The 23,127-nt window shown below is 40.5% G+C and overlaps 1 protein-coding gene and 1 long non-coding RNA gene across 3 annotated transcripts in view; both read left to right on the forward strand.

Annotated features, from left to right (window-relative positions):
- Positions 1 to 236: 236 nt before the first annotated feature.
- Positions 237 to 23,127, forward strand: part of LOC114299504 (protein FAR1-RELATED SEQUENCE 9) — a 32,433-nt gene continuing 9,542 nt past the window's right edge. Inside the window, exons 1-2 of one of the 2 annotated variants that reach the window (XM_028244267.2) lie at positions 237 to 480; positions 730 to 2,381. In XM_028244267.2, the coding sequence (XP_028100068.2) occupies positions 894 to 2,381 (1,488 nt within the window). In that variant the 5' untranslated portion in view covers positions 237 to 480; positions 730 to 893. The remainder of the gene's footprint in view (positions 481 to 729; positions 2,382 to 23,127) is intronic. The other variant, XM_028244266.2, reaches the window with a different exon arrangement.
- Positions 2,388 to 7,502, forward strand: LOC145815422 (uncharacterized). Its single transcript, XR_014358350.1, has 2 exons — positions 2,388 to 6,149; positions 6,221 to 7,502. It is a non-coding gene; the product is annotated as an uncharacterized LOC145815422 (long non-coding RNA).

Genomic DNA, 23,127 nt, shown 5'->3' on the forward strand with positions numbered 1-23,127 from the left:
CGTGTGGAGGGTCACAGTCGTGTGGGTTCACGATGGTGGGTTATCCATCACTGCTATCTTTCTTCTTTTTCTCTTGTTGGGTTCGGTCCTATTTTTTTTTTAAATTTATTTTAAAACGACGTCGTTTTGAGACACTGTACAGAAGGACGGCAGATAATGACAGCCAGGGATCTGGACTCACTGTCAGCTCAGTGTCTGAATATTTGACAAGGCAAAATTTAATTTTAGATTTATATATCGTAAATAAAAGGCGTGTAAATAGCTCATACGCGAAAGAAAAGACGAAAGCAGGTCAAATCTGGAAGTGAGTGTGCGAGAAACGGAGGCCTCGATTCGAGCCCGGAGGTTCATCAACGAAAGCCCTAACTCACAGAGAGGAGAAAGAGGTGAGTTTTGGTTTGGGGGCATCTGTCTCCTCAGTGAACCAGTGTCGTGATCACTCACTTTCTCACCCCTCCCCAACTCAACAGCCTTTGCCGGGTTAGGTTTCTTCTTCTTCTTCTTCTTCTTTCAAACGTCCCTTTTCATGTTGCAGCTGTTTCCTTCATCATGATATACCCTCTCCTTTTCTCTATTCTGCTTTAGATACAAACACATGTATGATTCGTGATGACGATGATAGACGACGTTGAGTAATTTTTGTAATTTTAACTGATTGATTGATTAATTGCTTATTTATTTATTTGTTTGTTTGTATACTCTTACTCATCATCGCCCTGCTGAACACAGGCACTCTCGCTTATTCAGACAATAAAGAGAATAGTACCTACCCATCATCATCTCCTGCTTTATGATTTTGAATTAAATTGGATTTCCTTTCTCCATTGTCAATCAATCAGGTGGGGGTGAGATAGACTTGGAGAGCTAGTCTACGGTATATATATAGATATAGAATGAGCGGCAGCGGCAGACACAGGACCCTCGGTGGTGGGGGTCAACATATATTGGACTATCTGAAGCGAGCTCAGGCAGAGAATCCTTCTTTCTTTTATGCACTTCAGGGTGATCATGACCACTCTACTGCCAACATATTTTGGGCCGATGCAACCTCCAGGATGAACTATATTTACTTTGGAGATACTGTTAGGTTAGACACGACCTACAGGATGAACCGCTACAGAGTACCATTTGCCGCTTTCACTGGCCTTAATCATCATGGCCAACCCGTGTTGTTTGGCTGTGCATTACTTCTCAATGAGTCCGATTCCTCTTTTGTCTGGCTAATCCAGACTTGGCTTCATGCTATGTCCGGGCGCTTCCCCATATCCATCACCACTGACCCAGTTCGGCTCATACAGATGGCTGTTGCCCAAGTTTTGCCTGAAACCCGCCACCGTTTCTGTAAGTGGAGCATATTTAAGGAAACTCAGGAGAAACTGGCTCATGTATATCAAACACATCCCACCTTTGAGATGGAGTTCAACAAGTGTGTTAATGAGACCGAGACAGTTGATGAGTTTGAGTCATGTTGGGAATCACTCCTAGAGAGATACTACCTTGTGGATAATGAATGGCTTCAGTCAATGTACAATGCTCGTCATCAATGGGTCCCGGTTTTCATACGAGACACATTTTTTGGAGACTTGTCTAGGACCGACTGTGGAGGTGACAGTCTAAATTCATTCTTTGATGGGTATGTGAATGCAACGACTACTATACAGTTGCTAATTAAACAGTATGAGAAAGCTGTAGCGAGTTGGCATGAAAAGGAATTAAAGGCAGATTATGATACTACCAACACCACCCCAGTTTTGAAGACACCATCTCCTATGGAAAAACAAGCCGCAAACCTTTATACGAGGAGAATATTCATGAAGTTTCAAGAGGAATTGGTAGAGACCCTCGCTAATCCTGCAACTAAAATTGAAGACTCCGGAATGATTACTGCATATCGAGTGGCCAAATTTGGGGAGGAACTCAAAGCACACACTGTTAGGTTCAATGCATTTGAGATGAAAGCGAGCTGCAGCTGTCAAATGTTTGAATTTTCTGGCATTATTTGTAGGCACATATTATCAGTTTTCAGAGCGAAAAATGTTCTTACACTTCCTTCTGAATATCTTTTGAAACGATGGACAAGAAATGCCAAGAGTGGAGGTGTTGTTGATGAACAGGCTCTTGAACTGCCAAACAATTCCCAAGAGTCTTTAACTGTTAGATATAACAATTTACGCCAGGAAGCTATTAAATTTGTTGAAGAAGGAGCAAAATCTATACATTTTTATAACGTCGCAATGGATGCTTTGCAAGAGGCTTCAAAGAAGGTTGCTGCTACAAAGAAGCAAAGGTCTGGAGCCACACAAGGCAGCACTTTGGCCAATGGAGCCAATCAAGAAATGCATACAGATGAAGAAAATCAAACAATGCCATATCAATCTGCGGTTAGTAGAATGCAAACTAATTTAAGTGATTTCCATAATAATTTTGTTTCTTCCTAGACTATACTGCTGCACAATTTCCTTTTTCTTCTTTATTGCTTTTATATTTTTTTTCTCATTTTGATTTTGGGGGTAATGGGTTCATGGATCGTTCTACTTTTTTTTGACAAGTAAAGAGTACTTATATTCAAAAAGGCACCTAGAGGGTGCCACCCATTTAAGATATGCAAAGAAAAAAACAACTAATTCACCTATACATCAAATCAAATTGATCAAATGACTACAAAATGCAAAATTTGATTGAGGATGAGTGTCAACACTCGAGAACCATCACTATAAAATGGATAAATTTTAGTTTTCAATCTAAAATTGCGTTCAACCTAAACTATGGTTGTTAAGAAAATTGACTAGCATCTCCAAACTGACATACCAGAACAGCTGGTCTATGGTTGTTTGGTTGTGTGGCGAGCCTCCTGACTTTTCTTCTCTCCCATCTACCTCACCTCTTTCCTTACTCCTTGCAACTCCTATTTGTGAATCGCCCACCCCTATTTGCCTTAGTCATGGATGACTTAATTAAATGCATTCATGATGATGGTGTATGTTGTTTGTTGATGATGTTGTTTTAGTGGATGAAATGAAGGAAGTAATTAACACCAAACTAGAAATCTTGGGAGAAACACTCGAGTAAACGAGGTTTAAAATTAGTAGAAATAAAACTGAATATATGGAATGTAATTTTGGTTATAGAAGTAGAAATAATGGAAAAGTAAAGATTGAAAACCGGGAAATAACAAATAGTGAATATATTTTTTTACCTAGTTTTGATTAATATTATTAATAAGGATGCTGAGGTTAGAGATGATGTGTCCCATGTAATTAAATTAGGGTGGCTCAAGTAGAGTAGTGCACCTGACATATTATATGATCGACCAACATGAAAAAAATTAAAAAATAAATAAATAAATAATTATAGAACAACTATAATATCAGCACTGCTCTATGGGACAAAATGTTGGATAATTAAAAAGCTACATGTTCATCAAATAAGTGTAGCTGAAATGAGAATGTGCTTAGATGGAAGTGCAATAATACTAGGAAAAATAGAATTAGAAATGAATATATTCGTAAAATGATAAGAATAGTACTAATTGAAGATAAGTTTAAAGTGAACAAACAAAGATAGTTTGGTCATGTATGACAAAGACCTATAGATGTGTTAGGTCCCTTTATTGTCAAATCCTCGTACAAACTCTGTTTTGAAAAGTTGTACGGTATGTTTGGTTTGGCTTTGTAGAGTAATTTTGAGAAATTTTTTTTAAAAAACTTGTTTGGTTTGTAATTTTTTTAAAATAATTTTCAAATTTTTTTTCTCTCTCTTACACATCATTCAATCACTTTTTCTCTCACACATATCTACTCAATTACAACAAAATGTCAAATCATTCGAAACTCCCAAACTCCAAAACTGCTTTCAAAATACACAACCAAACAAATCAAAAAAATTCTAAACTCTCTTCCCAAAATAATTTTTAAAAATTAATCTCTCAAAACCAAACCAAACATACCCGTAATTTTTCCTTGTTTTTTGGCTTTTCCACTCAAGCGGGACCATTGGCGCTCGAGCGTAATATGTGCTATCTCAGTAGTTGGTCGTGTTTGTAAACATACTGAGAAGTGTGATTTCGCGCTCGAGCGTGTGTTCCAGCGCTCGAGCGGAAACCTGTTTGGTCACACGCGTATTTTACTGAAGCCGCTCGAGCGGGCTGTCCTGCGCTCGAGTGGAGATCGCGACCTCTGTTTTCTATATATATCTGTTTTGGGCTGATTTTAGGGTTTATTTTTCCTAGATCTTCTTTAAGAGTCTTAGGGTTTCTTTTGAAGCTTTACTCTGAAGTTTTTGTGAGTTTTCCTTGATATATTTGAGAGGGTTTGAAACCTATGATCTAAGATACATACATCAAGGAGTTTGTTTCTTAATATTCAAGAGTGTTCTTCTTCGGTGGAATCCGAAGATTCAAGCGTGGAGCATCAAAGGAGTTTGATATTGTACGTGGTCGTTGATTCGAGATTAGAAGTTGTGGATTCAACTTCATACTGATCAATTCCGAGACGAAGGCTATGGTGAAAGATTTTCAGAAGGCTTGAAGACAAATTTGATGCGTTTGGTAATTTGTTGGTTGTCTTTGTAATCTTTCTTTCTTCAGTAGTGGATTGATTAGTGGCGTTTCGCCCGTGGTTTTTTATTACAATTGAAGGTGCTTCAATTGTGATTTTTTCACGTGAAAATCGTTTGTGTCGATTTATTGTTTATTTCGAAAACAACAATCTAAATCACTTTCGTAAGTGCTTGTTGATTTAGATTGTGTATTTTGATTGATTGGGAATTGGAATATTTTAATCTTGATCTAATCACGAATCACTTAGGATTTTCAATTGGGTATCAGAGCAGGTCACTCTTTGTTTTTTATCAAAACTATAGGAGTGAGATTTTGTGTGATTGGTGATATGGATTCAATTCGTGAAAGTAACTCGACACATAGACCTCCATTACTTGATGGTACAAACTATTCTTATTGGAAAGCTCGTATGAGAGCGTTTTTAAAATCCATCGATGAGAAAGTTTGGCACTGTGTGCTCTATGGGTGGAGTGAACCTATTGTCACCATTGATAATATTGAGATTTCCAAATCCCTTGATAAATGGGACACAATCGATTATCAAAACTCGAGTTGGAACAGCAAGGCTCTCAATTCCCTTTTTTGCTCCGTCACACATGAAGAGTTTCGTCGTATCTGCACATGTGAGGTAGCAAAAGAGGCTTGGGACATTCTTGAAATAATTTACGAAGGTACTACTTCTGTCAAAATGTCATAACTTCAACGTCTTACCTCTGCCTTTGAAACCCTTTTTATGCGTGATGATGAGACATTTGATGATTTCTATGCTAAACTTAGTGACATCGTGAATTCCTGTTTCACACTCGGTGAAAAAATCCCTGAAGCTTAAGTTGTTGAAAAAATTTTGAGGTCATTACCCGAAAGGTTCCAATCAAAAGTGACAGCCATTGAGGAGGCTCAAAATGTTGATACCCTCAAGCTTGATCAGTTGGTTGGAAACCTGCAGACTTATGAAGCCCACTTGATTTCCAAGAAAAAAAAAAAACAACTGTGGAACTTCATAAGAATATAACAAATGACTATGAAATAACTAAAGTCCACAAAAACAACAGATATACAAAAAAAAAAAAAACAATTATAGCCAAAGTATATCAAAGTATTCAGTTAGAAATAATGTATAGAGAAAGGGAGAGAATAAATTGTATGTATTATTATTGATTGATGTTTTACAAGATTGTTGTGTATATTGATATTTTGTTATGTTTACAATGATCAAATATATAGAAGAGAAGAAGGTAGTAGGTGAAGTGGTAGGGGATGAAGTGGAGGTGGTAGTGGTAGGTTAGGTGAGGAGGTGAGTGTGTGTGGTAGGTAGTAGTGGGTTAGGTTTAGTGGGTTTAACAGCCCCCCTCAAACTCAAGGAGGTTAGACACAAACCAACTTGAGTTTGGAGAGAGTTACAAAACAGAAAAATAAACTGATAAATAAAATAAAACAGGATAGGAGACACGGTATGGTCGTGTCAGACCGTTGTAGCAGACAGTTTACGGGGTCATGTCGGACCGTTGAAGCAGACACTGTGTGGTCGTGTCAGATGTAGAAGACAGTTTACGGGGTCATGTCGGACCGTTGTAGCAGGACAGTTTACGGGGTCATGTCGGACCGTTGTAGAAGACAGTTTACGGAGTCATGTCGGACCGATGTAGCAGGACAGTTTACGAGGTCATGTCGGACCGATGTAGCAGGACAGTTTACGAGGTCATGTCGGACCGATGTAGCAGGACAGTTTACGAGGTCATGCCGGACCGATGTAGTAGACACTGTGTGGTCGTGTCAGACCGATGTAGAATACAGTTTATGGGGTCATGTCGGACCGTTGTAAAAGTTACACCCTCAAAAGGTGTGCCCAATTTTGTCAAAAGGCGTGCCATCAAAAGGCGTGCCCATTTTATCAAAAGGTGTACTGGACATGATGGCGAGGCACGTGGGCGCCTTGGCTTGCGTGCCCGTTTGTCGGCTGGTGGTAAGAGGCGCGTGATGCGCGTGGCTGCCTCGGCTATAAGACAGAGGCTGAGGCTGAGGCAAAAAACCTGCGAGAGATATTCTGAGAGAGATTTCTGAGAGAGATTCTGTAACACTCTGTTTTCTGAGAGAGAATTCTGAGAGAGATACTGTGTAACACTCTGGTGCCTAGAAAATGGCTTCATCGTCTTCCCGCGGGCTGCTCACCCTCTTTCCCGACCTCAACGAGTCAACGAGAGAGAGAACTGGTGCGGTGGCACTGGAAACTCAGCCAAGCGCCCCGGAGTTTGCTCCGTTGAACTTTCCGATGCGGTCGGTGGAGCAAAGAATGGCAGTGCAGTCAGATGTGGAGGCCAATCAGTATACTTTGAAGGCATGTGTGGAAAGCATGACGGCGGTCACAAATTTGTCGAACCGGCTGCAGAGTAGGACAAATGAGGTGCAGCATGTAAACGCCCAACTGGCTCTGCTCCAACGCATGTATAAGAATGCGCGAGCAGAGATAAGTGTGCTAAAGGCGGAAAACAAGGAGCTGAAGCGGAAGGCCACTGTGTTGTTTCGATTTGGAGGGCCGCCATATGCTGCAGTGGAGGAGCAGGAGGGAGTAGTGATCATGCCCAGTGGAGTGGGAAACACGGAGGCAACACCGGCAAGGGCCGCCCAGGACGGAGGCAAGAAGAAAAGACCGGCGGCAGAGTAGATAAGAAAAAATCCCGCCTGTGGATGTGGTGTTTGTTTTTGTTGTTTTTTTTTTTTTGTTTGTTTTTTTTTTTTTTGTGTGTAAAATTGGGATTGTTTGTTTTTTTTTGTTTGTTGTTTAAATAAAATAAATAAATAAATAAAATAAAATAAAAGAAAGAAAGTTGAGTGGAATTGTAGATGGTGGGAGAGTTGAGTGTGTGCCCATGTGCAGTTCTGCCGAGGGGGAGAGATAAAGAGCTTTTTTTTTTTTTTTTTTTTTAATGAATAAAAAAAAAAGAAAGATAAAATAAAATAAATAAAGGTAAAGTGGGGGGCAAAAAATGATGGGTAGCCACGTTTGATGGGATGTCTTTGGGAAAAGTTGAAAATATGAGTGGAGAATGGGACAATCCCATGTGAGTGGAAGATGGGTGGAACTTCCTGATGCTTATCCCTATAAATCTCCATCAGTAGGCTTTATTAATAAGATCTACCACCCAAATGTTAATGAAATGTCAGGCTCGGTGTGCTTAGATGTTATCAATCAGACCTGGAGCCCTATGTTTGATCTGGTAAATGTATTCGAAGTGTTCCTTCCACAACTTCTGTTGTATCCTACCCCATCAGACCCGTTGAATGGGGAGGCTGCAGCTCTCATGATGTGTGACAAAACTGCTTATGAGCAAAGAGTTAAAGAATTCTGTCAGAAATATGCGAAACCAGAAGACGTCGGAGCTGCTCCAGAAGAGAAATCTAGTGATGACGAGGAGATGAGGAGTCGAGGCGGTAGTGGTGGTAGGTGATGACAAAACTCCTTTATGGGTCCGACAAGATGTTAAACCCACTAAACCTAACCCACTACTACCTACCACACACACTCACCTCCTCACCTAACCTACCACTACCACCTCCACTTCATCCCCTACCACTTCACCTACTACCTTCTTCTCTTCTATATATTTGATCATTGTAAACATAACAAAATATCAATATACACAACAATCTTGTAAAACATCAATCAATAATAATACATACAATTTATTCTCTCCCTTTCTCTATACATTATTTCTAACTTGGTATCAGAGCAGGTTTAGAACCTACTATTTTTTGCTTCCCCGGCGGGCGGCAACCTCACCTTAGCCGTCCGCCGGACCTCAACCTAGTCCGCTGAATTTTCTAGATATACCTTCACTCCCCTACAACTTCCAAACAGAGCGTAACAGACAATGGCAGCCTCATCACCGGCAATAAGCAACGACGACAACGCCGCCACTACCACTCTCCCCGCGTCTGCCTCTGCCTCCGCCGTCGCTACCATTTCCGCCACCAACGCGGCGAAGAACCTTAACATATTCAAATCAAACTACCAAATATCCAAACTGTATCATCCACCAAATATCCATACTGTATCATCAAACGTTAAAAAATTCTTTCCCTTTTTGGCCTGGAGACAAGGAGTAAAACAGTCCAACAAACAGAGATCTGTGTCAAGCATCAGGGGGAACAGGAGGCTGCTGGATCTGAAGCAAAGAGATAACATGAGCGAGCTGAGTAGTAGTCTAGACAGCGGACTGCTTCAACTGTCCAAGGCGGCCATCGAAGGAATCAAACCGAGCATCCAGAAAGTCCAACCGCTGTGTCACAACCTCCTCGAAATGTCGAAGCCGGTCATGAAAAGTCCAGGGTGGAATATCATCCTCCTCAACACCAACTGTGGCAGCATCAATCTCTGCCTCCTCGACAAGTCCAGCTGCTGTACCTGCGGAAGTACCAACCCTAGAAGACTCCCCCTTGACATGTGCACAACTCTGGGAAACAGTCTTCTTAGTAAAGGGCCTAGATGGAAAGGTATACTCATCATCTTCTAAAACTGGAACTTCAAGTCGGGACAAGAGACGGTTGATTAAACAACCATAAGGGAGGCTTAATTGCTTGTTACCAAAGACAACAATCATCTTACGAAGAATGAGGGTGGCAAGATCAATGGACATATGACGAGCAATACAAAAAAGAACGAACCCCTGTTCTTGATTGATTTCAGAAGAGTGAGTGGTGACAATAATATTAGCACACACAATAAGATTAAGCAGTCGAAACTCGGGAAGGAGTTCAAACTGTTTAATCAAAGTGCCCTTTATCCAGTTATGAGGAGCACCACACAAAACTTCAGCCACGACATTAAAATCACAAGTAGGACGAACCGGAAAAGGACAATGTTCCGGAAACACACTGTCAATACTAAGAAGCCCTCTAATAAGCTCGGGAGTGACAAAGATGGACTTAGTTCGAACCCACGTGGTTAAGGAATGACCAATATCATCTATATTCTCAATGTTGCAAAAAAACTCTCGGACCCAGTCTAGATTTTGGCATCCGGAAAAGGACAAAACCAAGTCTTCGCCTAATGGATCAAACAAAGGACGGTTGGGAATAGACTTGAAGGTATTTGGCTGGACATGACCTTCGAGATGAACAGTCCTGGACGTAAACGACTTTTTGAATAACTTGGCTTATTTGACAGAGGGAAATCTATGAGGATTAAACGAAGGACGAGACACTGTAGACTTGCGTCTTTTGGGAGCAAACATGGTGACACCAAACACAACTAAAGCCCAAACAAAACAATCCAAAAAACCAAAGCAACAGAGCACAGCAAACATTAGTAACAGTATTAGAAAGATATCAAAACCTAGTATAATAACAATGACAGACTCAAAGCATAATATGAATGACAGTATAATGAAAATAAGGCACTAATTTGTATCCAAAATCTAGCAAATCTGAACCAAACTCACCAAATCAACATATAATTGAGAGATGAGAGAACACAATGAAAGGCATTAGAACAACAACTTAGAACCTTAGAACTATGGACATAGCAGACTACATAAAAACTCAGTAAACTCACCATTAAGATGAAACCAAGACTCGGTGACAGTGTGTGAGGCAAAGGAGAAAAAAAAACTAAACAAAAAAAACAAAAAAAAACAACCGAAAGACGACCTCCACAAGAGCCGAAAGAACAGAGGAAAAAACAAATAGAAAAGGTGGGAGAAACTTACCAAGGTTGAATCGGAGATGAAAGAGGAAGGAAGATGGCAATATCAGGCCCAATGAGGTCGCAATCCAAGCCCTAGGGAAGAGAGACTGAAAAATGGGGAAAAAAATGAACTGAAGGGTCATGGAAGCGAGAATTTAAACCAAACCAGTCCGCTCGAGCGTGCAATTTAACGCTCGAGCGGGATCCAAAGAATGCGTGGATCTGCTCGAGTTCGAAATAGGTCGCTCGAGCGCCGAAAAGACCCTCCCAGAATTGCAAAACCCAGTACTAAATGCTGAAAGGAAGAATTTCACGTTCGAGCGGGGACAAAACTCCAAAACACCCCATTTTTTTTCTTTTTTTCTTTTTAAAAAAAAAAAAGAGAAAATAAACCAAAAAAAAAAACAGCTTGAACAGAGAAGGGTGAACTATTAACCCAAGGAGAGTATGATTGGAAGAAAGTAATGCTAGGATAAAATGATCCATACTCCATGCAGTCTGTAAACAAGTTTATTAAAAGAAAAAAACTATGAACCACAAAAGCATGAGCAAGCCAGATAATATTCAATCAAGGATCATAAGCAACATGAGAATGCATAACTCAAAAACAACCATGAGAGCTCACATGCAAAATGTGTGTGTGTGATCCTTGAGAGGCCGCAGAGCTAGAGTTCCTTGTAGTGATTGGATGGCTGGACCTCCGGCAGGGGTCACTGAACATCACAGAGAAAAGTCAAACCACTAGGAATCATGGGGTAGTTGTTGAGTAAACGCGGAGGCTCCCCCTCAATCAATGATTTCCTTTTCTTTTTTTTTTAAACTTTTCTTTCTTGTGGACACTCACTGCACACTCAAGAGTATGGAGACCAAACCAGAGAAGGATGAAATTAAAAAAGATGGCCTGGTTGGTGCCTCTGAGATAGTCTTTTCCTAATGCCCAGACTTCAATGAACTGAGGGAGAAACCATGGAAGTGAACAAATGATGCTAGATGGTTAAGAGACTTAACATCACCCATGATATACTAGTATAGGTCAATTCCTCTGAAAAAGTACAAGAAACACTGTTAGTGGTCCATAGGGAACTTTGATCACCTGTGTAGAAACCCCTGCACAGTTTATCTCAAGTATGTGTGCAGAATGAGATCATGAAGTAAATGAGTATAGGCATTCAGAAGGAGCTATGAACAAAGAAGAATGAGATCTTGAAAGCAGCATGAGCAATGTTCATATAAATTTTTGATGCAAAGATAACAGGAATCAATGACTATGGGATTATAACATCCAAGCGCACAAAAAACAATCAATCACTCCCCTTCAAGTAACAAGTAACACCCTAGTGACTGAGTACGACACCCAAGGTCTTTCTAAGGAACTCAAACCGAAGAAGATCAAGGGGTTTTGTAAAAATATCAGCTTTTTGATGCTCAGTGGGTACATGTTCAAGAATAACAAGGCCTTCTTCCACTAACTCTCGAATAAAATGAAGACGAATGTAGTCTGCTGTGTCCATAGTTCTAGGGTTCTAAGTTATTGTTCTAATGCCTTTCATTGTGTTCTCTCATCTCTCAATTATATGTTGATTTGGTGAGTTTGGTTCAGATTTGCTAGGTTTTGGATACAAATTAGTGCCTTATTTTCATTATACTATCATTCATATTATGTTCTGAGTCAGTCATTGTTATTATGTTAGGTTTTGATATCTTTCTAACATTGTTACTAATGTTTGCTGTGCTCTGTTGCTTTGGTTTTTGGGATTATTTTGTTTGGGCTTTAGTTGTGTTTGGTGTCACCATGTCTGCTCCCAAAAGACGCAAATCTACAGTGTCTCGTCCTTCGTTTAATCCTCATAGATTTCCCTCTGCCAAACAAGCCAAGTTATTCGGAAAGTCGTTTGCGTCTAGGACTTTTCATCTCGAACGTCATGTCCAGCCAAATACCTTCGAGTCTATTCCCATCCGTCCTTTGTTTGATCCATTAGGCGGAGACTTGGTTTTGTCCTTCTTCGGACGCCAAAATCTAGACTGGGTCCGTGAGTTTTTCTGCAATATTGAGAATATAGATGATGTTGGTCCTTCCTTCACCACGTGGGTTCGAACTAAGTCCATCTCTATCACTCCCGAGCTTATTAGAGGGCTTCTTAGTATTGATCGTGTGTTTCCAGAACATTATCCTTTTCCGGTTCGTCCTACTTGTGATTTTAATGTCGTGGCTGAAGTTTTGTGTGGTGCTCCTCGTAACTGGATCAAGGGCACTTTGATTAAACAGTTTGAACTCCTTCCCGAGTTTCGACTTCTTAATCTTATTATGTGTGCTAATATTATTGTCACCACTCACTCTTCTGAAATCAATCAAGAACAAGGGTTCGTTCTTTTCTGTATTGCTCGTCATATGTCAATCGATCTTGCCACCCTCATTCTTCGTAAGATGATTGTTGTCTTTGGTAACAAGCAATTAGGTCTCCCTTATGGTTGTTTAATCAACCGTCTCTTGTTCAGGCTTGAAGTTCCACTTTTAGAGGATGATGAGTATACCTTTCCATCTAAGCCCTTCACTAAGAAGACTGTTTCCCAGAGTCGTGCACATGTCAAGGGGGAGTCTTCTAGGGTTGGTACTTCCGCAGGTACAGCAGCTGGACTTGCCGAGGAGGCAGAGATTGATGCTGCCACAGTTGGTGTTGAGGAGGATGATGTTCCACCCCGGACTTTTCATGACCAGCTTCGACATTTCGAGGAGGTTGTGACACAGTGGTTGGATTTTCTAGATGCTCGGTTTGATGCCTTCGATGGCCGCCTTGGACAATTGGAGCAGTCCGCCGTCCAGACTACTACTCAGCTTGTTCATATTATCGCTTTGCTTCAGATCCAGCAGCCTCCTCTTCCCCCTGATGCTTGACACAGATCTCCGTTTGTTGGACTGTTTTACTCCTTGTCTCCAGGCCAAAAAGGGGGAGAATTTTTGAATGTTTGATGATACAGTATGGATATTTGGTAGATGATACAGTTTGGTGGTTTGGTTTGGATACTTTGATATACTTTGGCTATAGTTGTTTTTTTTTGTATATCTGTTGTTTTTGTGAACTTTAGTTATTTCATAGTCATTTGTTATATTCTTATGAAGTTCCACAATCGTTTTTTTTTTTTGTGTTGCTCTCTAATTCACAGGTGGATGACTGATGTTAATTCAACCTTTTTGTAAGGCTTCAGTTTTGTTTTCTTAATGTTCAATAGGTTGTGTTGGGGTTGTCTAGTGCGTGTGTTTTAAGGAAAATTGTTTAGAAGAGTTTTGTCCGGGAATTGACAAAGGGGGAGATTGTTAAGTCCCTTTATTGTCAAATCCTCGTACAAACTCTGTTTTGAAAAGTTGTAATTTTTCCTTGTTTTTTGACTTTCCCGCTCGAGCGGGACCATTGGCGCTCAAGCGTAATATGTGCTATCTCAGTAGTTGGTTGTGTCTGTAAACATACCGAGAAGTGTGATTTCGCGCTCGAGCGTGTGTTCCAGCGCTCGAACAGAAACCTGTTTGGTCACACGCGTATTTTACTGAAGCCGCTCGAGCGGGCTGTCCTGCGCTCGAGCGGAGATCGCGACCTCTGTTTTCTATATATATCTGTTTTAGGCTGATTTTAGGGTTTATTTTTCCTAGATCTTCGTTAAGAGTTTTAGAGTTTCTTTTGAAGTTTTGCTCTGAAGTTTTTGTGAGTTTTCCTTGATATATTTGAGAGGGTTTGAGACCTAAGATCTAAGATACATACATCAAGGAGTTTGTTTCTTAATATTCAAGAGTGTTCTTTTTCGGTGGAATCCGAAGATTCAAGCGTGGAGCATCAAAGGAGTTTGATATTGTACGTGGTCGTTGATTCGAGATTAGAAGTTGTGGATTCAACTTCATACTGATCAATTCCGAGACGAAGGCTGTGGTGAAAGATTTTCAGAAGGCTTGAAGACAAATTTGATGCGTTTGGTAATTTGTTGGTTGTCTTTGTAATCTTTCTTTCTTCAGTAGTGGATTGATTAGTGGCGTTTCGCTCGTGGTTTTTAATTACAATTGAAGGTGCTTCAATTGTGGTTTTTCCACATAAAAATTGTTTGTGTCGATTTATTCTTTATTTCGAAAACAAAAATCTAAATCACTTTCGCAAGTGGTTGTTGATTTAGATTGTGTATTTTGATTGATTGGGAATTGGAATATTTTAATCTTGATCTAATCACGAATCACTTAGGATTTTCAAGATGTAACGTTACGGAAGAGTGATATGATCACCATAAATTAGAAAATTTTAAGGGGAGGGGAAGGCCTAAACTGACATGGATTGTAATAGTAAAGAAAAGTATATTAATTTATTTAATTTAACTGTATATAGGGTATGTTTGGTTTGGCTTTGTAGACTGATTTTGTAAATTTTCTAAAAAACTTGTTTGGTTTGAAATTTCTCCAAAACAATTTCTAAAATCATTCTCTCCTCTGTCCTTCTCAATCACTTTTTCTCTCACATACACCTACTCAATTACAACAAAATATCAAATATTCCAAACTTCCAAATTCCAAACTACTTTCAAAATACACAACCAAACAAACCAAAAAAATTTCTAAACTCTCTCCAAAACAATTTTTAAAAACTACTCTCTCAAAATCAAACCAAACATACCCATAGCGTTTGACAAAGCATAATAGTGAAAAATGATTCATGTAACTAATTCCATTTGAGTGGGACACATGAATTTTAGTTTGGTTTGGTTTGTTAGATTTTGCCATTATTGATAGATGTGAAAGGGGAAAAAAACATAAAAAGTTAAAAATGCAAAATTGAAGATCTCTCTCTTTCTCTCTCTATATATATGTAAATTATAACTACTCTCTTGCAATTGCCCAACCAACCAAAACCGACCATTTGAAAGAATTCCCGATGTTTGTTGGTTTCGAACAATATTCAATCGAAATTGTGTGGCCTTAGTTTGCCCTATCTTATTAATAATAATAATAATAAAAATAAAGGGTTGCAGGGCTTGTTTTTTATTTATCCGTGCAATAAGTTTCTCTTGATACGGCTCGAATGATTCTCAGAGGACCTAAGAGGCATCATTTCCTTGTTTGTTGGGTTGGTTCACGCGTGCGCAAATGAGGATTGGTGCAGGTAGACAGTTTTAAATCAGACTCCCCATTCATTAGATAGAGAAGATCATCAAAATTTGATCTGCTGCCGAACTTATTCCAATTTCAAGAGCTCGAATTGAATCGGTTTTGATATACCAATTTGATGATGGGCCTAAGAAACCTGATCTAACCCATGAACACCCTAACATGGATTTTCACATCAAAGCAAATGAAACAAAAAATTACGCCTTCTTCCTCTTTTACCTACTTTTGACCCTGTGCATGAATCCAACAACCTCCATGTATACCAAGGAACACCCACAACACAAAATATGCTTAGAATCAAAGAACATAACTCCCAAGCCATTACACAATGAATGAGGAGATGATTGATTAATTCCCCATCATACAACACTAATTAACATGAATTTAATTCATTCTTATCAAATTGTCAATAATAAGAATCTTCTCATAGATAGTCGTCCAAATGAAACGACCTTTGGTGGAGCCTTCAACCCCCAAACCCTTTTCTATGGAAAAAGAAGAGAGTATGAAAAATGAGAGATTATTGGGAGTTATCCTCAGAATTGAGGATTAAACAGAAGGTAATCATTATCCAGGTTGACGAGAGATCTAGAGGGAGTCTAGTGGAGATTATAGAGAGGAATCGATTACAAAGCTTTTCTCTGAAGATAGATTTGGGAGGTGTAAGTTGGGCCGTGCAGGCTCTACAGCAGGTGGGGAATCTTTACAAAGGACGCACTTTCTTTAGCAAATATCATGGCAGCTCTGTTGTGTTTTGTTTACAGAAGTATACCAATGGCAAGGGTGCTTTTGTTGAGTTGTCGAAATGGGAAGGAGGCGTCAAGAAGAGCAATATTATCATTCTGGCAGGAATAATGGTAATGGGTGGATGGATACAGCTACCATGCTTCGTAAAATCATTTGCAATGAACCCAAGAGGAAAATTATAGGTATGGGTGACAGGGTTAGAGTTACAGAAGGAGTTCAGAACAAGGGGACAAAGGAGAAGACTTGGGAAAGGAATACAGGGGTGAACAGAGGGAGAAAGTTTGTTGATTTGTTCACTGAAAATCAAATGGGTAATTTAGGGGTTGATATGGAGCGGGAGGTAGTCTGTGTAAGATGTGATTTCTCAAGCAGCTGGGCGCAAATTGAAAAAGAGTTGTGCAAATACTTAAAGAAGTCTATTGCACTTTGGCTATTTCAAGTCAATAGAGCTTTGTTCTGGGTAAGTAATAGAGAGGAAGCAAATTTTATTGGAAACATGGGATTGGGGTTCTTCAACAGAGGTGTGGCGATCAGTTTGGAGAAGTGGTCAGAGGTGAGGCATGTTAAAACAGAGGTGATTGTCTCTTATGGAGGGTGGATAGCAGTGTGTGACTTGCCATTTACCCTTTGGAATGAAAAGGTATTTCAGTACATCGGTCAAAGGTGTGGTGGTTTGTTGGAAGTGGATAGAAGAACGGTCTCTTTGGAAAATCTATTTGAAGTAAGACTAAAAATTAGAGGTTTTGATTCTGGTTTTCTGCCAGCTTGTATGGAGATCAAGGAGGGAGATCGATCTTCTATGGTGCGTCTCAAGTCTCTGTCCAAGTCAGTGCGACGGAAGGGGGAAGTTTGGCCAACGATCTGGCATCAGTCTGCTGGTGCATCTTTCGCCGGCGACGAGGAAGACGAAGGGGAAGGACAGCTAGGGGGGACACGCGGAGGCTTCGTAGGGGAAAATCGAAGGGGTGCAAGAGTCGAAGGGGCTGGAGTTACTTCTCATGTGGTGGCTGAAATGGAGGGTAGATCAAGGGATAAGGGGCTTTGGGAGGCTTCAGCTGGGCCAGTGGGCCGTAGTGGGCCAACAGTTATTTTGGGCCCAAGTGATCTTTATGAGAAGGGCCAGAGTGTTATGAATCAACAGCCCAGGTTGGATTCTCCAAAAGTTGGGCTATTCTGTAAGAAGCAAGTGGGTTGTAATGTTGGGCCTCAAAGTGTGGATGCGGTCTATGCAACTGATTTGGGTCCAGTGGGTCAATTGAGAGGGGTTTATGGGTTGGAAAAGAGAAGAAACGATCAATGAGGAAGGAGGAGGCTCAGCATCAGGAGTCGTCTGGGGTGCGAGAGGTTAAGGATGTGGATCGTGAGATGAATTCTTCAAGGATTAATTAGTTTCAACTAACGAGGGACAAGATTCAGCTAGGATTAGCCGATGTTGTGAATGGATCTGTCGAGGACCTATAGAAAACATAGAGGAATGTGGAGGAGTGGGTCGATGAGAAGATAGGAGGTGAACGATGCTGATTTGTTGAGTCACAAGGTTGATGATGGGTGTTTCGAGCCTAACGAAGTGTTGCAAGCTTTGGAAGTGTATGGGTCTGAGACGAGCTCAGAGTTTGTCTCTGATTTAGAAGGCGAGGGAGGTGATCAAGAAGAGGATGATTTTCAGTTGTGTAATCTCTTTAAAGAACAAGGCACTGTTGAGAATGGGGAGGCCCAGGTTGCCTCTGAAGCAGTGGATCATGTCAATGACACTATTATCCAAGATCTCATAGCTCCAGCATCTGAGAGGGGTAACATTGCTAGTCAAATTTTGTCTTCTCTTGGGAATGGGGTAGGAGGGTCTCTGAGTCTGGGTCTTGATGGTTCTGTTAGGGGAATGGATGACCAAGGAGTCTTGCCGGATATTTCCAAAGCCATGATGTATAGCTCTACTTTTAATCCTGTGTCCTATAATGCTAACATTCCTGTAGGCCAAGTAAATGATGCTCAAGTGGGAGATTTAGTTAATCATATGCCCAGGAGAAGCTGTGTTTTTAGTGGAGTAAGGGATAGTGAGGTTGAAACTAAGCATTGGTTGATGGAGTTAAGCAAGTATGCGTCGTGTCCTATTGAGGAAAATGAAGGACCTCTTTTTAGGCATTTGCTTCAAGTTATGGGGCTATCATTAGTAAGGTTAAATGGGAGGGAGGGGGTTAGTGGAGAGGAGCTTAGTGTATCCAGGGGGTAACGTGTTAGAAGGGGAGGGGTTTCGGTTAGAAGGGGGGCTAGGGAGTTAAGGAACTGGGTGAGTACGATCAATTATAATAGGAGACATGAGGAGGTTAGGGGTGGCAATGTTTCTCAATGAAGATTGTTGGTTGGAATGCGAGGGGTTTGGGCTCCTGGAAGAAGAGGGGGGTCATTAGGGATTTTTTGAAGAAGCGTCAACCTGATATAGTCATTTTTCAGGAAACTAAAGTGGAAGCTGTGATAGGAATTTCATTAAAAGTGTTTGGGGAGTTAGGCATAAAAAGTGGGCTTTTGTACCATCAGTGGGAAGGTTTGGAGGTCTTTTATGTATTTGGGATGAGAGGGTGGTGTTTGAGTGTAACTCATTAGTTGGAGAGTTCTCATTATCTGTTAGGTTCAAGACTCTAGATAATAGTGAGTGGTGGTTGTCGGGTGTATATGGCCCAAATTGCCCCGCTAAGAGACAGGCTTTGTGGGAGGAGTTAGGTGGGTTAAATGGATTATGCTACCCCAATTGGTGTTTAGGGGGGGGGGATTTCAACATGGTTAGGAAGATTTCAGAGAAGCTTACTGGGGGTAGAATCAATAGGAGTATGAGAGATTTTGATGGGTTCATTAGAGGTTGTGAGTTGGTGGATCCTCCATTATTTAATGCAAGATTCACATGGTCTAATCTAAGGAAAAGCAGGGTATGTTCTAGATTGGATAGATTTTTATTTTCTTTGGGTTGGGAGGGGGTTTTCCCCAATGTGAGACAGGAGGCGTTTCCAAGATTGGTGTCCGATCATTGTCCCATTATGATCAAGAGTTGCCCTTTTAGGTGGGGTCCGGCCCCATTTAGGTTTGAGAATATGTGGCTGGATCATCATTTATTTAAGGAGAACTTTGCAGGGTGGTGGAATAATGCTAGATGTCATGGGTGGAAGGGTTTTAAATTCATGAGAAAGTTGAAGGTCATTAAAGAGCAAGTGAAGCTTTGGAATAGGGAGGTGTTTGGAAATTTGGAATCATCTAAACTTCAAGTTATGGGTAGGATGGAGGAGATAGATTCTTTGGAAACGCAGGGGAATGAGGTTGACGATTTGAGAAGACAAGAGAAAGGAGGGAGCTAGGCGTGAAGTTGGAAGAGTTGACTCTTAGAGAGCAGATTTTTTGGGCACAAAAAGCAAATGTGAGGTGGTTAAAGGAGGGGGATGTTAGTTCAAAATTCTTTCATAGGGTTGCTGACGGGAAAAGGAAGAAAAAGTTCATTGAGAGGCTGGAAGTAAGGCAAGGGGTAGTAGTAGATTCAGAGGAGCAAATAGTCCAAGGGATTTTGGATTTTTACCCAAAATTGTTTTTGAAGGATGAGATAGTCAGGCCTGGTTTAGAAAGGATTGAGTGGAGGCCTATTGATTAGGAAAGTGCCATCTGGTTAGAGAGGCCTTTTGAGGAAATGGAGATTAAGGATGCAGTTTTTAAGTGTGAGAGGGACAAGGCTCCAGGTCCCGACGGGTTTTCATTAGTAGTTTTTCAAGATTATTGGGAGGTGGTAAAGGGGGATTTGGTGAAGGTTTTCATGGAATTTTATGAGTCAGGGGTGGTTAATTTATGTGCTAATGCCACATTTATTTGTTTGATTCCCAAGAGGGATGGAGCCATCCGAATTGGTGATTTTAGACCAATTAGTTTGGTAACATCACTCTAAAAAATTTTGGGAAAGGTTTTATCAAAAAGGTTGAGGGCTTCTTTAGGAGATACAATCTCTTCGACACAAGGGGTTTGCGTGCAAGGTAGACAGATTCTAGATATGGTGCTGGTGGCGAATGAGGTGGTTGAGGAGTATAGAAAGTTTGGAAAGAGAGGCCTTGTATTTAAGGCAGATTTTGAGAAAGCATATGATCATGTAGATTGACAGTTTTTGAATTTTGTGATGGCTAGGAAAGGGTATGGTGAGAGATGGAGGTCCTGGATAAGGGGATGTTTAGCGTCTTGCAATATGTCGGTGATAGTCAATGGTAAACCGGGGTAGACTTTTAAGGCATCTCAAGGGTTGAGACATGGACATCCTTTATCTCCTTCTCTCTTCATCATGGTAGTGGACGTGTTAGGAAGGATGGTGGATAGGGCTAAAGAGGTTGGTCTGTTTGAAGGCTTACAGGTTGGTAGAGATAAAATTAGTGCGACACATTTGCAGTTTGCGGATGACACTATTTTCTTTTCTGAAGGGGATGAGAGCCAAATGGTGAATCTTTTTTCGGTGGTTAGGCTTTTTGGGGTGCTCTTTGGTCTCAGGGTAAATTTAGAGAAGAGTAGGGTTGCGGGAATTAATATTGATTCAAGTTTGATTCAGAGAGTGGCTGAGTTACTTGGTTGTGGTATAGAGACATTTCCGATGATGTATTTAGGGCTTCCACTAGAAGGTAACCTAAGGGGTGAAGTGTTTTGGAATCCGGTTGTGGAAAATATAGGCAAAAGGTTAGAAGGATGGAGTAGGGCTTTACTAGCTCGTGGGAGTAGGTACACTCTGGTTAAGACAGTGCTAAGTGGAATTCCAATTTATTTCATGTCTGTGTTTAAGGTTCTTGTCAAGGTAGCAAAATCTATTGAGAAATTAATGAGGGATTTCCTATGGGAAGGGAAAGATGAGGGTAGGAGGGATCATTTGGTTAATTGGGAAACGATGTCCTTATCTAAGGAGAAAAAGGGTTTGGCCATTGGTAATATAGTGGCTACAAACATGGCTCTGCTGGGCAAGTAGTTATGGCGATTTCCCAATGAGCGTGGTTCATTATGGCATGCAGTTATTAAAAATAAATATGGGATTCAGGTTAATGGTAGGGACTCTCAGGTGGTCTCGAGGGGCAGATTTATCCAGTTTGGTCCCGATTCATTTCTATGAGGGTGGGTAATGGGGAAATGGTCAAATTTTGGGAGGATGTTTGGGTGGGTTCGATGTCCTTGGCGGAGTCATATCCACTTGTGTATGGTGTTTCTCAATCTCATAATTGTTCTGTTGTGTCTGTGGCAGGTTCTTTGGTGGTTCCTTTATCTTGGAATTTTAATTTCTGTCGGAATCTTCATGACAGGGAAGTTTCGGAATTGATTTCTCTTTTGTTAAGGCTTGAAAATGTTTCTTTGTCTCCAATGTTAAAGGATAGGTTGGTTCGGAATATTCATTTGTGGGAGTCTTTCACTTGTAAGTCCTTTCTTGATAAAATCATTGATAATTCTCATGTCCCTCAGTTTCCATTTCATAACAAGATTTGGAAGACGTGTGCTCCTCTCAATGTGAAATTGTTCATGTGGATTTTGGTTAATGGGGGCACTCTGACCAATGATTCATTGCAAAAGAGGAGACCTTCGCGGTATCTTAATCCTCAATGGTGCATTGTAGAAGTGGAGAATCTTTGGATCATCTCTTTTTACATTGCTTGGTGGCTAGGTGTTTATGGCTTAGGGTGTTTAGTTTGGGTAGTGTGATGTGGGTGGCCCCAAAAGGATGTGCTCAAATGTTATTATTTGATTTTCAAGTTTTCAGAAGATCAAAGAGAGCTAAAGTACTTTGGAGTGGTATAGTCTTTGCAATTTTTTGGGTTGTTTGGTTGGAAAGAAATGCTCGGATTTTCGAAGGAGAGACCCGGGATATAGATTACTTATGGGATAGGGTGAGATACTTGGCGTCTTTTTGGGCCTCGGCGAGCTCAGTATTCCGGGGGATTCCGCTTTTTTTGCTTGCTTCGGATTGGGTGTCAGTTTGTTCTACGTAGAAGTTTTTGAGTTTGGTATTTTTTTTTTCCTATTTTTGGTTTTTCCATTTCTGCTGTAAGAAGATATCTTGTCCTTTTTTTTTTTTCTTTTTTTTCTTGGCCTTGAGCCTTAATAAATCTTTGTTTGTTGCCGATCAAACAAAAAAAAAAAAAAAGAAGAAGAAACCCTATGTCCTGCCAAAGCTTCATAAAATGAATTCACCACAAAGCTACTATATTATGCTTTCAACCAATGCAATTCATTCTCTTCTTCTCCAGAAATAGAAATAGTATAAAGAAGGTCCAAAAATCTTAGAAGTTCTTCTATCTCCCAGTTGTCAGATCTATATGAAAAGCCAGAGTCCAAAATACTGGGTTGCCCTCCTTTTAAAGTACTCACTACTGGTAACACCTTTATAAACCACAATACAAGCAACAATGGAAAAAGAAAACTCCTACTTCTTTTTCTTGTACCATAAATCGACTCCGAAAGTGAATCCTATCTCCATCTAGACAACAAACCGTGTGCCTTAAAAAAAATAGTCTGCCCAATTTGGATGCCTATATTACAAGCCGCTAACGCTTCCACCGAAGACCAATCTCCCCACATGGCTTCATGCTTAGATTTCACCACCCTCCTCCAATACCCATCTCTCTGACAAGCATATCTCCATGTTTGATCACCACTAGTGAAGCTTGGGTAACCAGCTTAGGGTATGATAGAAGATCACCCCTTATTTATGAATGAAGATTAGGGTTTACAAAGAAAACAATTACAAGATGATCCCTGAGGGTATAAAATGATTACAAACCCTACTCACTTTCGGCTAATATAATATGCCAAACACTTTCGGCTAATATAATATGCTAACACTCCCCCTCAAGTTGGTGCAAAGATATCTCTCATGCCCAGCTTGCCTAATATGTCATGAAATGGTTTATTCCCAATTCCCTTGGTGAGAATGTCAGCAAGTTGTTCACCAGACTGGACAAAAGGAGTACAAATGGTACCACTAGTGAGTTTCTCCTTAATGAAGTGGCGATC

Source organism: Camellia sinensis, unplaced genomic scaffold (assembly GCF_055761805.1).
Source record: "Camellia sinensis isolate YWXY unplaced genomic scaffold, ASM5576180v1 Unanchor2, whole genome shotgun sequence".
Lineage (NCBI taxonomy): Eukaryota > Viridiplantae > Streptophyta > Magnoliopsida > Ericales > Theaceae > Camellia > Camellia sinensis.